At 39.1% G+C, this 20,238-nt stretch overlaps 1 protein-coding gene across 2 annotated transcripts in view; it reads right to left on the reverse strand.

The window, feature by feature from the left end:
• Positions 1 to 20,238, reverse strand: part of ICE1 (interactor of little elongation complex ELL subunit 1) — a 67,523-nt gene that overhangs the window by 17,883 nt on the left and 29,402 nt on the right. For both annotated transcript variants that reach the window (XM_055246724.2, XM_055246723.2), the window contains exons 11-15: positions 17,986 to 18,072; positions 14,876 to 15,285; positions 7,388 to 12,178; positions 6,101 to 6,269; positions 3,640 to 3,800 (exon numbers count right to left, since the gene is read on the reverse strand). In XM_055246724.2, the coding sequence (XP_055102699.1) occupies positions 3,640 to 3,800; positions 6,101 to 6,269; positions 7,388 to 12,178; positions 14,876 to 15,285; positions 17,986 to 18,072 (5,618 nt within the window). The remainder of the gene's footprint in view (positions 1 to 3,639; positions 3,801 to 6,100; positions 6,270 to 7,387; positions 12,179 to 14,875; positions 15,286 to 17,985; positions 18,073 to 20,238) is intronic.

The raw sequence follows: 20,238 nt of genomic DNA on the forward strand, positions 1-20,238 counted from the left end.
GCTGAGAATCTCCTATGTTTCAGGTGTGGCTGTAATTGAAGCATTTGGTATTAGAATCATAATTTTAATTAGACGTGTTTAACAGAATGTAAGTTTGTAAACATTGTTTGAATATTTATTACAACTCATGTTCTACATTCAAGAATTGCTTAACTGCTTAGGAAGATTATGCTTATTAGATTTGAAGGCCTACTTTAAGTGTTTTTGAAGGATACATCTGAAGTTTATGAATACGTTTGAAGTTTTAAGATAATCTGAAATTTGTAAATAAGATTATTTAGGAAACGTTAATCTGTTAAATACATGAGTTAACTAACATTCATCAATGGCCAAAGTAAACACATTCTTACTTTGTTAACAATTAATTGATTTATAAATGAAACAAGACTCATGAATTTAAACGCTTTTTTAAAAGGTTTATGAATTTACAACTTTAAAATTCAGCAGTAATTTAAATCAAGAAGTCACTTCTACATATAGAGCATCCTTAAAGATTTTATCAACTCCACCAGAAAAAGTTGGAGGAGGAACCACCTTGAAGCACCCAACCCAGGGAAATACTTCCCACCATAGTTACAGCAGGAAGCCCTAACTCATGATTTTAAAAACTGAAATAATTTCAAAATTTACGCTGAAGATACTACTACTGATTTCTTGTTAACTAGCAGTATCATATTTAGTAAATTTCCTTCTATTTCCTAGTTTAGGAATAATCCCATGGGGGTTTCTTCTTTAATTTAGTAATGGATTGATTTTCTGATTCTGAATTCTCCTTGTTTTATCAGGATAAACTCTATTTAGTTATAAAGTATTATTCTTTGAATACACTACTGACATCTCCTGTTTAGTGACACTTTTTACATCTAAGTGACTCACTAAAAACTGGCTTTTTTCTCTTTCTTATAGCATTTTTAATTGGGTTTTATTATTAGAAATGAACAGAAGGCTTTCAATTTTTCCTCATGCTTAAAACAGATTACAGTTACTTGGTTCTTTAAAGATTAGATTAAAACCCAGGTGGAATCTATACATGTCTTTGTATAGAAAAGTTTTAATCATCTTATCAACCAGTCTTTTCAAGTTTTCTACCCCAAAGCCAATTTTCATCATTTTTACTTTGCCAGGAAATCACCGTTTCCAAATCTGCTGCTATAGGACTGCAGGTAGTAGTCTTCTCATTCTGTATCCTATATGTCTACTTTCCCATTTCAAATCTTCACTATTTTTGCTTTTCTTTTTGCCAATCTGCACTGTCAGCTATCTATGTTGTTGGCATTTTTTAAAGGTAGTATTTTTGTCTTCTATGTATTTCTGTTTCTTTTCCACTTCACTACTACTATCTCTTAAAATTTATTCTTTTTCTCTGGTTCCCTTGTCATATTTCTAATGTTGAAGATGAGTAGCAGTTAACTTCACTTATTTTCTGCTAAACAACTAAGACATTTAAGATACTTTAATGAGTACATGTTTTCCAAAAAAGCTAGAGATCTTTGATTCTGACTTTACCTTTTCATTGACTTTTAAGACTGTGATTTTACTTTTCATATTTTATTTGTTCCCAGATTGTCTAAGAATGTATATCTCAATTTCAAAGTAAATGTAAATACTTTGAATTTTTTTTCTGTTAAATTTTACTGAATTATTACCAGGGAATTTTGGGTGTGAAATCTTTGCTTTTTAGAAATTAATGTTTGCCGGGCGCGGTGGCTCACGCTTGTAATCCCAGCACTTTGGGAGGCCGAGGCGGGCGGATCACGAGGTCAGGAGATCGAGACCACGGTGAAACCCCGTCTCTACTAAAAAAATACAAAAAATTAGCCGGGCGCGGTGGCGGGCGCCTGTAGTCCCAGCTACTCGGAGGCTGAGGCAGGAGAATGGCGTGAACCCGGGAGGCGGAGCTTGCAGTGAGCCGAGATTGCGCCACTGCACTCCAGCCCGGGCGACAGAGCGAGACTCTGTCTCAAAAAAAAAAAAAAAAAAAAAAAAAAAAAAAAGAAATTAATGTTTTCATGTGGCCAATTCATCATTCATTTGTGCAAATGTGTCATAGATATATAAAAAATACATATTCTTCATACACATTTACTTTTTAAATTAATGAATTTTACTATGTCCTCATTTTTGTTTACCAGATGTTTAATTCTGTAAGCTAATATTTGGAAATCCTGTAATATAATGGGGTTTTATTCCCCAAGTATTTCTCACCTTTCTTAAAGCTTTGACTATGTATTTTTATTTGATACAATATTTAGCAAATACATTTACCAAAATGTTATGTTCTTCCTAAGTAATGTCTTTGTAACCATATCCTGCTCAATTCTGAACAGGTGAAAGGAGATGGGCTCTAGTGTGCAAGCGGAAAGACCAAGTGAGAGCAGGAGCAGGCTGGACAGGTACATTCTGAAGGCGGGTGACCCTCTAAAGGCAAGTAACTCTCCAGACACAGTAACTCTCTAGGAACAGGTAACCCCCTGTAGGCAGGTAACCCTCTGGGAACGGGTAACTCTCTGGAGGCAGGTAACTCTCTGTGAACAGGTAACCTTCTGGGAACAGTTAACTCTCTTGAGGCAGGTAATGCTCCAGAGGCAGGTAACTCTCTGGGAACAGGTAACCCTCTGAAGGCAGTAACCCTCAAAGCAGATAACCTTCCAGAAGCAGGTACCTCTCCGGAGGCTGGCAACCCTCTGGAGCAGATACATATGTGGTTGCTGGTATCCACTGGTAGGAGTCGGGATGTCTCTCCTGACACAAAATGACCAACTAGGATTTCTGACCATATCTCACATGAAGGCATTCTGTTGTGTCTAGATAGATTGATGAAGAGATCATTACAAACTTGCTTTTTAATATTTACCTAACTTTTGACCACCAAAAGCTCTTTCCTTTACGTTTTATAAAAAATAAAAGCCTAACAAATACTAACATCAAAAGTAATAATAAAAAAAGGCAAAACAGCATATAAAATTCTGCTCCACACATAAGCCAAGGGGAGTTTTTACAAGAGGAAATACATGCTCATTAAAAACAGAAAATAAAATTTAAAAATCAATATCACTGGCTTCAGTACCACTTCTTGAAGTTTGCTACTGGTAGTTAGACTCTCATTAGATAAAATGAATGAATGAAATAAAATGATGAAAGAACACCCATCTAGACACTTAACATATCAATAACTAAAAATAATAATAAAAGATAACATGGGAACAAAGTAGTTAGCATAAAAACAAATTCTATCAACTGGAAAGAAAAATAAAGCATATTAGATTTTAAAAATCCTAATAGGAAAAAACTGAAATATGTATTTTTTTACCTAAGTATCTATTGAAGAACCAAATAATTCTGTGGCTTCTCTGAGACTTTTAAATATATATACCTATGTGTGGGTTTCATCAGTCACAAATTAGTGTATAAAACAAACTGTTAATTAACACAATCCTTTGGTCTACAATTCTTCCTTGAATGTCTCATGCATACTTAATGAACAAAATGGATAAGCTTAGGCTAAACTGATTAAATTTTAAAAGATCTAGAAAGAAGAAAATGCCTACGAATTAATATAAAACTAAATACACAACAAAATAATAACATTTATATAATATCTAAAAGTAAGGTACTGTAAGAAATAGAAATAAAGCTCACCTTTTCCCAATTAAGAAAAGCTCTCAAGCAGTTCAGAACCTCTCCTTTAGCACGTTGCCTGGCAACTAACTGCATTGCTTTATTAATCACTGATTGCGAGAGAAATATATCATGCCACATGTTTGCAATAAACAAAGTTAATTTTTCAGACTCCGGAAAATCTATGAGAAATAAAATAATACAATAAATCTTTTATGTATGATCAAGTGAATAAATTGCAAATTATGAAAAAACTGTATTAATTTCACTGGTGCCTTGCAGGCATCCTGCAATGGAGGAAGCTGTAAATGGGGAGCCCAGAAGAGGCTCCAGGCACAGTCATTTCCAAAATCCGTTCTCCAACTTCCTCGGTCTCAGAATTCTCCCATTTGGTATGTGTCATTACAGGCAATTTTTATGCATTACATAGGTTTTGCATTACATTACATGGGTTTTTATGCATTACATTTACTCATTGAACACATAAAGCTTCTGATTTGAAGAATTTTTTAAAATAAATTCTAGATGACAATTCTTTTGTTGTAAATACTTTCTCCTACACTCTGTCTCTTTTTAAAAAATTAATTGAAGTGTAGTCTACAGACAATAAGATACACTCTTTTACACTATAAAGTTCAATGAATTTGGACAAATGATTAAATCCACGAAACCACCACAACAGTCAATACCATCATTCCAAAACTTCTCTCGCTCTCGTGCTCTGCAGTGAATCACCTCACCCCAGATACAGAGAAGCCCTGATCTATTGTCACTATACATTAGTTTGCCTTTTCTCAAATATTTCTTAATGGATTTGTGAAGTAGGTACTCTCTTCTGTCTGGCTTCCCTACTCAGCATGTTGGTTTTGACATTCCTCCGTGTTGTTGCATACATTGGTAGTCTATTCCTTTGTACAGCCAAGTAGTATTTAACTGCTTGATATATCCTAATGTTTTCCATTCACTGGCTGATGGACATTTATTTCCAGTTATGGGCTCGTATGAGTCAAGATGTTACATCCATGTGCTAGTTTATGTAATGATGTCATGATCTAACTCTGTGTTTCTGCTGCATAAGTGCCTGAGTGGAATTTCTGAGCCATAGGATAAATGAATGTTTTAATTTCATAAGAAACTGTCAAAGAGCCTTCCAAAGTAAAGATTTTTATCCTGTTTGCTGTACAATCACATCTTTTTAGTTTTCTTTGTTCTACTTTATCTATCATTGACACATCTAAGAATATGTAGCTCAAGGCACAAACTCACTGCACTAAACTTGATCTGTTAATTTTTGAATCCTATGTTTATCTGGTGACACTTCAGAGTAGAAACAAGACAAATAAATTCTCTCCTTACAGAGTATACAAGCTAGAGGAACAGAGAGACAGCAAACAAAATATTTAATCTTTAAGAAGTGGTAAGTGCCATGAAGGCAAATAAAGAAAAATAAGGGATCCAGGATGACTAGCAAGGTATGCGAAATTCATGGAGTGAAACACAAGAGTTGAGGGAAACAGAGCAAGAAAGCTGTCAGCACAAAAGCTTGAGCTAAGAATGGGCTCGCTGTGGTTGAGGAAGAACAAGAAATCCATCGTGGTCTTGGACGAGCCCACACCCGTTCCATCCCACCACCCGCCAACTGCTGAACTTCATGTGTGTTTTTGTGATGTGACTATGGCCTGTCAGTCCCACTGGACAAGTGTACCTCCATCTGATTTTAATCACCACAGAAATCCTAACGTTCACTCCATAATGATTTGTTGAAGGAATGACTGAAAGAGTAAACAAAGAAATGAAGTGGGCAAATGAAACACTTAGCAGCTTCATTCACAACAGTAAAAGTGATGGATATACTCAATTATCCTGATTTATAAGCCCCATAAACATGGTAGTCAAAGATGGTAAATGTTTACCACTGAGATAAGACTGATATGATATTAGGTTTCATTTGTATATCATATGACTTAAAAATACTGATGATTTGATACAGCGAAGAATGATTCCCAGTCTGATCCACTAGTAGGGATGGAAGAAACGGTAAAGAAAAGAGAATCAAAGGACAACCCTCATGTCACCATCTCCTTTCAGCTTTCTCTCATCTGCTTTTTCATCAGCTTACAATTCCATCTTAAAGTTGCTGCCCTTTCCACCTAGTGGTACAGCAGTTTGGCTTGTCACTTACTTTAAAGTATCCCATATTTTAAGGCAACTATATCTAATTCTAAAGCAGCTGTACAGGGCATAGAACAAACACACAGTAATGAGAGATACTCATTTATTTACAAGTGGAAATATAGTGCTGATATAAGTAAGCCCTACTAAAGACCAGGTGCAGCTGGGTATAGCTAAAGCTATTCAATGGACAAAACACAACATTATTTTAAAAGACACATAGTAATCACAGCTGAAAATATAGACTCCAGTATAAGGGAAAAGGGTAATCGTATATTTTCAATACAAAATTGTCACAATCTAAGCATACCTTCTTTAAGTAGGCTGTAGCAAAACAAGCGAGCTCTTTCCAAGTCTCCGAGTTGCCGACAAATACCCACATACACCCTGCAGAGGGCGTGAATGTAATTGTGGTCCATAGATATCTTCTGAATTTTTAGTTCTGAGAGAATAGAGTGAAGCAAGCACTCTGCTAAATGCTGGATTGAAAAAAAAATTAAAAAGGCAATGTACACTCATATTTATCTTTAGCCTACCAAAGATTATCTAAAAGTTACAAAACTTAAGTATCTATTGAAAAAATAAAACTTGCGCTACATCAGAAGGTAGAGCACAGTAGTAACTGGTAAGACCTTACCTAGCATGGTAAGTCACGAGAATCGAGGTCGGGGGCATTGAAGAAATCCCCATACCTGTCTGTTTCCTATGCTTAGTAAATGCTGCAGATGCCAGAATGCAAGTCTCAAAAGACCTAGCTGCATACTGTCACTAGCACTAGTCAAATAATCATAATTTCTTGGTTTTTGCCTTATGTAATCTGTGTATGTGAGTGTATGAAATACAGTATATAATTCTACTCTCATTCTTGTTTTCTAAGCTCTAACTTACTCTATACAGTTTAAATTTAAAATACTACTAAGTAACATTTTTCGTCCTAAGAGGAGCATTACATGATAATTTGACATATGCATTCATTTCCTTTCAAAGTGACTTACGGAGCTCCTTATGCGTTCTGCAAGTAAGCAATCTAAAAAAATAAATATTTATGCCACAATGACTCCAAGTATATGCAGATAAGCACTAAGCGTGATCCGTCTAGCACTAGAAGTCATCCATGCAAGGTACCAGTAGATATTTAGAAAATATAGAACTATAAAAGTCCTAATGAACTACGTATTTAAATTTAAACCATCTCTTTTTTCCCTCTCTTGACACTAAGCATTTGCTCCTGTTTGATTTGTAACAAAACTCAAGGAAAAGAAAAATCGTGTGATAATTTGAAGCTTTGAAGAAAATAATTTTAGGCCTCTAAACATGCCAGGATCAAGTGGATATATGTAATTTTAGTCCTGACAGATACTTTGAAAAAAATTTAAGTAATTTAATGAATAGAAATGACCAAATCTCCAGTGTCTTATTGTATTTTAAATTTGTAAAATGCTGGCTAGAAATATAGTCGTAATGTTTACGTGGATAACTCTCATCCTTGAAGTAAAACTTTTGTTCATGGTCATCTACACATTTTGCTGACAGTAAACAGCATCCTCCTTTGAGGACATGTAATCCCTAATGCACTTAGAAAAGAGCAGCCACATACCTTTTTTGTTGTGCTAAATTCATAAACAACTTCTTTCTCTTGATCTCTCATTACGGGCTTTTTGGAGATATTTCCCACGTATACATGACTACGAATGACAGGTAACAGATCAAAAGAAAACTCTGCAATTTTCTTCAGGGCATTAGCTATGGCTTTATCATGGGACTCCACCGTTTCTTTTGGGCTTAAAGGCAACTGTGAAACTGCACTGATGGCTGGACTAGAACAACTTCTTTCCTCATCTGTTGTTGCAACTTCAGCTGGAGGGAAGTTCCTTGGGAGCTTCTTGTGGATTCCTTCTGCAGTGACTCCCCTGGTTTCTGGTTCTGGGGACCCAGTGTCCAGGCGCAGTCTTTTAGCACTTCTCAGTGTAGATGTTGACAGTGTTCTTTTCCCACTTGAATCCTGCTGAGTCCCCAAATCTCTTGACTTGTCTTGGTTACAGTCACCACCAGAGCTGCTCCCAGTTTTGACAAAAGCAGTTGCTGCTGAAGTGATCGTTTTGAATCCTATCATAGCACTGGCAGGTCCTGGTAAATTCTTACAGTCAGCAGGTGGACCTCGTGTGAGTTGAATATTCCCTTTGAGGATGTTGAGGGTCCGGGCCCTGGCAGATAACTCTGGGTACATGGTGTCAAGGATTTTCACAGAATTCTCCTGAGGCCCTCCCACAGCAGCATGGCCAGATGCACAGGGTGGGAGTCGGCCAGGAACAGGAAGTGCGTGCTTCGGTGTGGCTGCACAGAACTGCAGAGGAGATGGCACTACCCTCTCACTGGCTGACACTGCAGATGGAGATGGAGAAGGATCTAGAGGAGAGGCACGTCTGGGGTCCTCTGGCCATGGAGACATGACAGGAGGCACTGGGGTTTCACATAAGGGAGAAATCTGGCCTACAGGAGAGGTTGGTGAGGAAGGACTAGAACTCGATATCAGTGGAGAGAGTGGCTGTGAAGTCCTTGGAGGTGTAGCTATCAGAGGAGCAAGCAGAGGTGGCAAAGGAGGCCCCACCTCTTGCCGTATTTTACTCAGTGTGTCAGGAGAGCAATCTGTAGGAGTGGATGTATCAGCATTTGCTAAAATGGTCTGAGTTTGGCTTCTTTGAGTTTTTGTATTAGCTTTTTCCCCTGAAAATGACTGAGCAGCTTCACTCTGATGAGTTTCAACTCTGCTCAACGCTGAAGTTTTTACTGGTTTGTTTGACTGATCTTTGTTTGAAATCTTTGATCGATTCTTATTTTTGCCAGATGGCTCTAGTTTTGAGTTATAATATGTGTGATCAGACGCAACAATCTGAGTCTCGAAGTTTTGATCATATATTTGAGAACTAATCCATATACTAGGCTTCACGGGTCTATTTCGCAAACGACTTTTATCAAAGTTGGTGCTCTGACCACTGCTTGAAACACCCTCTTGGGGACATGAAAGATTATTGCCACATGGAGCCTCCTGAAATGCAAGGCCAGCGTGACTGGCCTCTAGGGACTTCTCAGCAGAAGCCATTGGGATGCAACCAGCTTCCAGCTCTCCTTGATCCTGAGAAATAGGGATGTCTCCAGGAATGTCACACAGTGTGACCTGGTCCACATGTGGCAGGACAGCTACGCCACTGATGATTGTCCAGTTGTCCCCCTTTTCAATGACTAGATTCTGATCCTTATTTATAAGTACGTTTATAACTTCTGAGGTCACTGTTGCTATCTGACACTGAAATGTTGTTTCGGCCTCGCAGTTAGAACTTTGCTCTATCGATGGCTCCATTACAGAGTCAGAGCACAAGGCTGACGGCTCCACAGGTTCTGGCAGGTCTTCTTCCCCACCATCGGGTTGCCTGCCTGCATCTGAACTGGCCTCTGGTCTGCTCTGAGTGTTTCCATTCTGAGGCCTACCGCTGATGGGAGAGCTGCCCTCCAAGGCAGCTGCTTGTGGGGTTGGTTCTGAAGCATGTGATGAGGAGCCAGTCGTTTCCCAAGATGGACTTTTCTCTTTTACATTCTCAGTGGTCATGTTGTTATTTATATTTAAGAGCAATAAACTGCCAGTATCTTTACCATTGCAATCTTCCGAATTTGTATGAAGTTCTTGCCTAATCTTGGTCAGAACCTCAGACAGAGTTTCCAAAGAACACTGAGTGAGCTGACTTGTATTTTTTAACGAATAATCATCTTCCTCTGATTCAATCCACTCTTCACAGGTTCCAAGTGTTTCTTCCTCACAGGGTTGCTTTCTGTATTTTTCTCCTGCTATTTCACTTGCCTTTAATTCTTTGTTCGTTTCTTTATTTAGGGTTCCTTTACTAGAACATTCAGAAACAGAGTCCCCTGAACTATAATCCCCTAATTGACAGCTCTCAAGAAACATCACAACCTCTGATGTGGAAAGTCTATCCAGCTCAGAAAAAGTACTTATGTTAAAATCTTGCAGAGCTGATGTCAAATAACCTACCTCTAAGGAAGGTCTCACCTCAACTACACCAGCATCTGTATCTCCTAAATTTTTCTGTGAGTCATCAGGAGCATCTTGCTGTTCGCTCCCCTCACTGCAGCTAAATGCCTCACTCTCTACCTCAGTGTCGTCTCCCCCCTCTCGAATGCCTGTGTAACAATGTAAGGTACCAGGCAGGCTACTTTGGGAGGTATCCTGTGTCTCTCCATCTTTTCTGCAAAATGCTGAAGAAAAAGTAGTGTCTGTGGTGCCAAAACACTCAGGCAAAGCACCACCGGGAGTTGCAGATTTCAATTTCCAAAGTCCGTTAGCATTTTGTGGTGTGCTAGTAGAATCATTTGCAACAGCCAGGGCCTCGCCATCACATCTCCCTGTGTCTCCACAGCTGGTTTCTTCAACAGAAAAACCTCCTGACACGGTCACTTCTGTGGCTGGAAGCACCTTACTGCCATGTGTCCCACTGGAGTCCAGATCTGGGGCCTGAGGCTGCCTTTGCTTCTGCCCATCTCCCCGCACTGCTGCTTCTCTCACAGTGTCTTCGTTTTGGACGAGGATGTTTTCAGAAGAGAAAGATAATCTGCTATTTATGGAACAATCAGAATTTTCTACTGGTGAAGAAACACCTGGAGAATTAAAATCTAATTTTCTCCTAGAGGCAGAAACTTCTGGTGAAATGCTTTTCACAGCAGCCATCTCCGTGATGTTTTGTGTTGTATCATCTCTTTCCCCATCACATTTTGCTATAGTTGACATACCAGTTTTGTTGCTACTATTTTCTGTTACTAAGGTAGGCTCATCCCTATGTGGCCTCAAGTGTTCCAGTTTGACACTTGGAACCTTTTCAGGTCTTGTCTGTTTTGTGATAACTGATACTTGATTAGGCAACACCGATGCAGTGGTCTTGAATTCTACAGGATTGTTATTTTCTCTAAGAAGATCAGGCTTGGGTGTTGGTCCTCTATTTTGTAGGCATGGCATTGCCTTTTGTAACTGATGGCTAGTCTTCTGTTCATGTTCTGATTTGGCTCTCAGACTTTCTTCGCCACCTTTCCTTAATAAATCACTATGGTGCCATGAAGTACTTTTAACAAAACCCAAACCACTCTTGATGAAGGCAGCCTGAGAACCTATTAATGATGTGAAATCTGGCTTATTTAGTGTGAGCTCAATTCTTGGATCTTGACTTTCACATTGCCCATCTTTTGTAGCTTTCATAAATACTGACCGAGGAAGTGAATCTATTTTGGTCAAGCCTTTTACTACTTTTGTATATTCTATCCCACTGCTCTTCTGATCATTAAAATTAGATGCTCCCAATTCAGGGCTCAAGGCACACAAGCTATTCTCCAAGTTGTTTCCTCCTCCTACAGAACACTCCAGTGGCTCAGACTGCAGATGTAATGTGTTTAAAGTTTTAGTTTGCAATTTATGTTCTGAATGGTGCGGTTCAGTAGAGAATACTTTAGTAGTAGTATCTGAATCATTACCACAGTCTAACCCAGAAGAAGACTGGGGGTTACTGCCAACAGACAATGCTACCAAGGTAGAAGAGGAAGAAAAACTGGTTTCAACGTCAAGCCCTGCTACATCCATTCCATCACCTGAGTCATCATCTTCTGATTCAGGTGATTCTCCTAAAGTGAACCCTTGAGTATCTTCTTTTTCCTTTTCCAATTCTCTAGACAGTCTGTGAAAATGGCCAGAAACTGTGATACGGTCTGGTTCAGAAGTGATTTCATTAATTCGTGTCCACTTAGTAAACTCTGCTTTGGGTGATCCTATCATTTTAGACAATAGAGTTTTTTCTTCAGATTCCATGAGTTCATTTAATGGCCTTTTGCCAAGGGGAGATGAACACAATTCAGACTTCCCAGGGGTAGCTTCCTTCTCTTGTGCAGGGCTGGCAGACAATCTCTCAATGCATAGACCTCGAGTGAGTTTATGAATGGTCTTCTCAGTTTGCACTGACTTATCCATCTCCCCAACCTCCATTTGTGTTTTTGTCTCATGTAAAATGTCTCTTTTTCTATCACTCATGGATCGAGATGCTGTGGTCCAGTGTTTTTCACCAACTAAGGAGTGTGTGGCAGAAGATTCTCTCAGTGTTGCTGTGAAAGCCTCGAGTCCAGCAGTTGTCACTTTATTTACTTCCCAGGTATTCAGGGCTTGGATAGCTTCGTGTGATTTGGGCTTTTCCTCCCATGTACCACTTCCTTTACTTTTTCTCAATGAGCCAAAATAATTCTGTGATTCAGTTGTATCATCTTCTGAAACAGACTCAGCAGAATTTCTAAGCTGGGCTGAGTCATTATCGCTGGAATCTGTATACTCTCCAAAGAAGGTTTCCTTTAAAAATATGAATTATACTTGTCAAACACTAATTCAACAGATTAACGTGACTATCTAATTAAATGCATTATTTTTTAAAAGTACATGTTTCCTGAAGAATCTTTACAATCACATTTGAGCAGGGGCAGGCTAGGGCCTGGAATCTCTGTGGTGGGTGGGGAGTTCTCTAGCTTTGGTCCAACACTGTTCTGCTCTCTCCTTAAGGGTGCCCAGCACCCTGCAGAGACACCTCCCCCAATAACAGACATGCTTCCAAGTGCCACCCCCCACTCTACGCAGGGTTATGTTTCTCTGAACTTTCGAACATTCCTACTTGCACACTGTTACTTCCCCATCATCTAGTAACAAAGGCTCTGACCCAGGTTGCTGGCCTCTGGCTTCACAGCTCTCTATTTCCTCTCTCTCTGGTGTGTCTGACTTGTGCCTGGTACAGCCTTGTGCGGCGGGGAGGGGCGCTGTCTTGTGGGTATCTCCCACCACATATCTCCTCCCCAACATGTCCTCACAGAGTGCTGCAGCCTGACTGATGTCATCAACCACACCTGTGCTACCCTTACAACGTTCTCTCCCTCCCAGCCCGTTCTCCAGCCACCTCTGCTCCAGAACCTTTCCCTGACCCCCAACTCGTCTCCTACTGAGTTAACTGCCTAGAGCATGTGGCCCACTTGGCATGCACTGACAGCATCAACCACCTCGTCTCTATTCTGTTAGAGAACAGTGGACTGGTGAAGATTGACAGCTGCTGACATCAACTTGCTCCTACGGAAAGAATTCTTTCCTCTTTTGAACTCCAGAGTACCGTCATCTCCCGGCTTTCGTCTATTCTGCCCTTGTTTTCAATCTCCTTTCCTCACACTTCTTCTGCTTGTCACTTACATAGGGATGGTTCCCCAGGGTCCTGACTGGGACTCCATCTTCTCCTCTTCCGTACTCTCACTGGATGACATCAGAGCTGAATGACTTCTGCTGCACTCAAGCGCTGGCAGGTCCTGAACGTCTGTGCACACCACAGCCTCCCTCCAGTATCTCGCCTGTGTACATCCATACCTCATACCTAACATTCTATACATTATTCTCCCAAACAGGGTCTCTTCTTATATTTGCTATTTTTCAACATCTTTGACTCCTCCAACTCCCCTAACTGCCACATTAAAAATGTCATCAAATGCTGCTCATTTGACCTCATAACAGTTTTCAAATCAGTTCCCACCTCTTTAACACCAATGCCACAACTTAGGTATCAAGAATTAAGTGAGCTGTAGCCAGGCGCAGTGGCTCACGCCTGTAATCCCAGCACTTTGGGAGGCCGAGGCAGGCAGATCACAAGGTCAGAAGATCGAGACCATCCTGGCTAACATGGTGAAACCCCGTCTCTACTGAAAATGCAAAAAAATTAGCCGGGTGTGGTGGCGGGCACCTGTAGTCCCAGCTACTCAGGAGGCTGAGGCAGGAGAATGGCGTGAACCCAGGAGGCGGAGCTTGCAGTGAGCCGAGATCACGCCACTGTGCTCCAGTCTGGGCAACAGAGTGAGACTCTGTCTCAAAAAAATATATATATATATTTTAAGTGAGCTGCTTATTAAGCTGCTACCCTGCCTGTGGTCTTGTCTATTTTCTGACTGTCCCTCCACTCCCTACTCATTCATATTGAAATGAAACTTTCAAATAAAAATCTATCTTTCAGTCTATGTCTTTGGATTCATCAAAGATTTCCCCCTTCAGGATAAAGTGGGAACTCCTTGGGAGGATGCACATGGCCTTTCCCAGTGTCACCTGCATGAATCTACCACACACAGAGCTCACCCTTGCTTCTACATTCTTGTGAGAACCGCTCCTCCACCTGAAGCACCCCCACTCACTCCTTAAAACTCAGTGTGGGGATCGAATCTGCAGAAGAATCCTGCCTGCCCCCCAACCTGCCCTGGCCTCCTCCATTCAGGACTAAGCTGTTTTTCTTTATCCTCCCCAGCAGCGTGTTTTCCACCACTGCAGGGCTCTACGCAGCAATGAATGTTTGCTCCTTTACTGCTCTCACCTCCACACAATGAAGCCCACTGAGAGGCAATGGCATCTTTCGTCACCTCTGCACACCCAGTTTCTAGCCTGGTCCCTGGAACATAACAGGCACACATGGTGTTTTCATAAAGAAAGAAACTGATTCCAGGAGCAAAACATATTATCTGCTCCTTAAGCCAAAAATATATACATCTGCTTCATAAAGACTAACTTCCTAAGAAACTACTATAAACCATTCAGCAAACACACAAGATGATGAATTCATCAAATAAAGTTGGAGAACTCGGCTACACCAGGTTAAGGGGCACGGATGCTATATACATGGATTTTCCTATCACTATATAACTCCACATATACAAATATGTGTTTAATTCAGTCATTCCATATCAAGAGATAAAAACAATTAAGACACAGTCTTCCTATAGAAAACTTGTAATTTGGCTGTGGATAAAGACTAACAAAAATGCAATCCTAATACAAAGTAAAAAAATTCATATTATATATGTTGATCCAAAGGGTAGTGGCATGCTTTTTAAAATCCTCATGTTACCCCCTAACAAAATTGGCTAAAATGAATAATCTGTGCAAGAATATCACTAATATCCTTTGAGCATCAAGGACATATTAGGATAGACAATGTACCCACTTGGTAATTCAAATTCAGAGAGCAAAACTCACAGGTGCAAATGAAGAAGGTAAGGAACCTGGGTGTGGTGAAGACATCGGAGGGGGCGAGGGCACTGGCGACAGAAGAGGAGGGGGAAGTTTGAAGAAGTCAATTGCAGCTTGAAGATCTTCATCAAAAAAATGATCATGATCAACAAATTCAGTGCTGCCACCATCATGATGACTTTGTACTAAAACCTCAAGATTTCCATTCTCATTAAAAACATGGTCAGAACTACAATTTGTTCCACTGGAGCTCTGTTTTTCCACATTTTGACATAAAAAGTCCTCCTTTATCTCCATGGACAGTTTTGTGAGGCATGTCTGCACATTTGAGGTCCTGAGAGGGCTGCCTTGTGTTGGAGGTAGCATACCATCTTCCCCAGGCACTCTGGAGCTGGTGATTGCTTTGGCAGGTTTTTCTGTGTGGGGGAACAAAAGTAGGTATCAGGTATTTACAGTATCAAGAAAACTTAAAAAAAAAAAAAAAGAAACCTTATTACAACAGTTCAAAATGTTTGAAATATTAAGTCCAAGTAAGCAGAAACATTTTTTAAAAGGCAACCAATCACTTTCTAAACATTAACCTAGAAAATCAATACATTTCATACAAGTATGCTAGCCTTGCAGTAAGAAAAGTGAGACAGGTGAGACGGACCGGTGGGTGGATGGATGACACAGCTGGAAAGGCATCCACAGCCATGAAAATGGGCCTTGCTGGCTCACTCGGTCTCTGGATGAATCCTCCCATACAAACAGCAGAATCTGGCAGAGAAACAACTTTGTGCCTATAGGTTGATACAGAACGCTATTTTCTGTCCAAAAAGTGATTTGAAATCAACTAATATCAGGCCTACCCATGGCCAAATCTGTACAATGCTCTCTAACTGAAAGATCTGATGAGTACTATGAATACTCAGTAAGATAATGCAACAGAAAAGTTCCTATAAAAACCTAATCCTGGTCTTGATTTTGGTGAACTTCAGTGGTACTAATTATTAACAAAAACATTTGATTCCATAACCATTTATTATATTTGCCAGCTTTAAAAATAAGTTTTATAGAGGATCCAGGGCTCCTTGGATAAGCGGTTGATTATAGGGCTGGGAAGGGAAAATCCAAATAGAGATGGAAACATCTTGTGGTACCGGAAGTAAACAACTCAAAAAAAAATGGAGTATTTATGAAGGGCCCACAGCCAATCTGAAGAAGCTCCTACCAAAGCTAAAAGGAGAGCAATGAATTATTATTTATGAATAAAATAAATATCTATGAGACTATACTGATGTAAACAAGTAATAAATGGTGGATAAGGAACAGTTCTTCCTTACATAAGAATTCCAATTAAAGAATGCAGATGGAATGAGACAAATAAAAACTCACTATTTGGCAAACACTAAAGCATTAATTATAGCAGGCAAGATCCACTGCTGTAGGCTAAAATCAGCAGGTGACAATTGGAAAGAAACAGAATATTTGCACAATGTTAAAGAATCTTTCTCAAGTTGATTCATTAGGAAAAAAAGAGCAACTTTACAACATAAAAACCTGCAGATACCACCTTACCCAAGTGATCAAGGTTAGAACCCAGTGATAATACACATCCACATCACCTATCCCTAGAACAACTCCCTGAGCAAAGAGAAACATCACCACTGTGACATTCTTGCCACAAATACACAACCTCAATCTGACATGAGAAAACATCAGATAAGCCAAAACAATGGGCTTTCTACAAAATTATTCTACAAAATAATATTCTCCCAAAGTGTAAAAGACACGAGAGATAAAAAAAAACAGGAACTTTTGGACTGGAGGAGGTGAAAGCAAGGTTACTACTAACGGCAACATGGGCTCCTGTACTGCATCCTGGAAGGAAAGGAGGATACCTGGGGAAAACTGTGGAATTCACAGTTTAGTTAATAGGGTTGTACCAAATGTCCTGGTTTTGATCACTGGTAACTGAAAATGTTAAAAATTCTGCAATCTGCTAAGGGATCCATGGAGATTCTCTGAACTATTTTTGTAACCATCCTCATATGAAAATAAAAAAGTTAAAACAAAAGAATATGTCTTATGGTATAATAAGATTCCAAAGATACCATCTTTTCCCTTCTACTTTGGAAAAATTAATGTAATATATTTACCCCTCAAAAGCATATTTTTAAATACAAACATTAGATCATGAAATGAAGAGCAGCTCTCTTAATAACAGTTTAACAACGTAAAATCAAATGCTTAAAATAGAATGCTGATTGACATAGAAGGCCAAAAAGCATCCCCCGGTTGCCTCTGCCTAAACAGATGAATTGATAAATTATAAACTGAGGTGACTAATTTAAGAGTTGAGGGCACCATGTGGCTAATACCAATGGGTACCTAGCAGGTGAACTGTGGGAAACATCTACTTAAAGAAACGCCATCAAATACGCCTCCGTACACTCGACAAGTTCTGAGTCCACCATAAATAAGAATCAGTAACTTGTCCCTTAACATTTCTTCCAAGGAAACTGTCTTTAGAAGCCTGAGAGGAAAATAAGGTGGAGGTTTCCATAGATTTAGAACCTCAATGACCTGTGAATTTACGGCAGCTAATCATAAGAAATTAGTAAAATGACAAAAAGCTAAATAAGAAGCACTTTAATCTTACACAAGACAGCTATCTTCTCCCCTCCTACTCAGGATAGCTAAATCAACTATAACTGTGAATGTGATAGAATGGCCCCATGATACTCTGAGAATCAAGATGGTCAACCAAAGGAACTAATAAATTACATTAAAAATAAACGAAGCTAAAGTGCTCACAGATTGATCAAATTCATGAAATGATTCAGAAGAAACTGCATCCTTCAAGTCTCCGCTCTCCACCTGCCAGGTATGCCTCTGCTACTTGACCTTCTCATTTTTTTTGAAGGTTCTCTGATGAAAGCTAAATGTATTTACTGGGATTAACATTCACACTGAAGGGAAACAAGTTTTGTATAATTAAAAGTACTAATTCTAGTTTACTTCATTCTTTCGATGTTAGAATCAGGAGCTATTAAAAACTAATGGCTGCTATGCCTATGGTTAACCTCTCTACTTTCACATATGAAATGCGTTTCTGTAAGCTTCTCTCTCACCTGGGACACATCTGCTGCCTTCACCAGGTAGTCTGTGTGTTGTGTTTACACAGAGCCAGAGTTCCTTCAGAAGCAGTTTTACTTTTCCTGTGAAACAGAGTAAAGCATTAAAGTCATCTTATTTGGCTCACTGTACACAAGGCCAAAACATACTTCTGTGAAATCAGGGTTTATTAGGGACTGAGAAAATTAGATAACTTAAACATCTTCCCCAAACTCAACCATTGTGCACAATACAGTCAGTTATTGATAAAAAGGTCTGCAATACTTTAGCTAAAATTGAAGGCTGAAGGTACATTTGTTTGCTTTTTTAAAAAAAAATTTGGTGGCAGAGGCAGGGGATTCAAAAGACCATGTGTACTTGCTGTTAAAGGCTTTTATTACCTCTTTACGTATGCATGGGAGAAATGAATCTTTGGCCACATATTTTCACCAGAGAGTGCTTTGAGATGGGGGAAGGAAGCACAGTTAATAACTGATAAGGGATCTGGGCTCTATGTATTTTATAAGGAGCAGAGAAATATCCCTCAGTTATAAGAGGTTATCAGAAGAGTCATTAGACTTAACCATGCTGTAATTAATCTGGGGAGTTCAGGGATTACAGATAATCCATCAATGGACTTGAGGGGAGACGGTATGGGAATGTGTGCGTATGAACATATGGATAGGAACCGATCATCACACACACGAGCAGACAGAGAAGCACACACTTTTATGAGGAAAGTAAAACCTTTGGAATTTTTACACATTTTCAAAGAGATATAAATTCCTAAAATAGTTAAGAACCAGTAATTCAAATTGAAAGGCCAAGGGATGCTGTAACTAAGACAGCCCTAATGAAATAAATGTAACATTAAGAATATTATACTATGGTTTTAAAGCTTTTCTACATTAATACAAATTTCAAAACCTTCTAAAGCAAAAAGGATTTATGAAAATGTAACTATGAATAGCTTGTGGTGAAAAGTGCATAAAGAGACAACCCATACGAATTAAAATTCAACTAAAAGTAGCTTAAGTATATGTAACTTTCAGGCCACCTCAAAAGTTTTATTAGAGTTTCCTTGAACTTAAGTTTTTTAATTAATCTTAAGCATTTACTGATATTAGTGAAATCTTTAATCCAGTTCAAGAGAAGCTTAAAAGACCAAACTTTAAAAATCCAAATGTCTCAGGGAATCACAGATTTTGTAAGAGATTAGCTCTACTTAAGCTGGCAGACTGCATCACTCCAAAAAATGAAGTCCACAGAAAGGGGACAGGACAACTGTGGAGGACAGTTCACAGGTAAGTGTGAAAGGCTGGACACTGCCAACTCTCCTGAGCCAAAACAACCTTCTGATTGCCACTGTGTGTGAGCCATAACCATTTTTCAGTTCCAAAATTCTGTGATCGAGTAGCTTATCTACATTGTGATATAACCTACCCAAAAGCCTGCTTCCAAATATTGTAATCCCCTTTGCTTAAATGACCTGACCAGGATCCCTGCTTATTACGTATACCCAAAGCAGCAAACAAGGAACCTTAAAAAAAAAGAAAAAAAGTTACTTTTCCATTCTCATGGAGGCTATCATCCAGAGCTATGCCTTTTCTAACTGCGCATTCATTACTGCTGATCTGACCCAAAAAAATAAATAAATAAAAACACTCTATTCCCAACAAAGCAGAAAAAAAATCTTCAGCGTTAACTTCATACTTAGTTGTGAAGATAACACCTCCTTAAAGTGAATTACACAACTTTCCCTAATCCTTTAAAATTCTTCCTTTATCAAACTCTAAGGCATGTATGAATATTTAAGGACTTATATATTTATTTATGAAATTTATTTTCTACTTCATTGCTTTGTCATTTTCTGCATCCATACCACACTTATTTAATCAGGGTAGGTTACTGAATATCTGTTAGAGCATAATCCTTATTCAGTTTTTTCCTGTTGAAAAATTGTATTATTCTGAACATATACTTTTCCCTATAAACCATCTGCTTGTCCTCTTCCATAGAAAACCTCTATGGGACTTTGAATATTTCTGTATATTTATAAATACATTTGGGGAAATTTTACATCTTTATGCTTTGAATCTTCTCATCCAGGAACATGTTTATGTACTCAGGTCTTCCTTAACGCTTTTAAGGAATGTTTCAGTTTTCCTCAGAAACACTGTATACTGCTTTCAGGTCTTTTCTTAGACATCTGCTGGTTCAGGTGCCACTTGAGAATGGGTTGTTCTTATTCCTTCCTTTTCTAACAAGTT

Source organism: Symphalangus syndactylus, chromosome 16 (assembly GCF_028878055.3).
Source record: "Symphalangus syndactylus isolate Jambi chromosome 16, NHGRI_mSymSyn1-v2.1_pri, whole genome shotgun sequence".
Classification (NCBI taxonomy): domain Eukaryota; kingdom Metazoa; phylum Chordata; class Mammalia; order Primates; family Hylobatidae; genus Symphalangus; species Symphalangus syndactylus.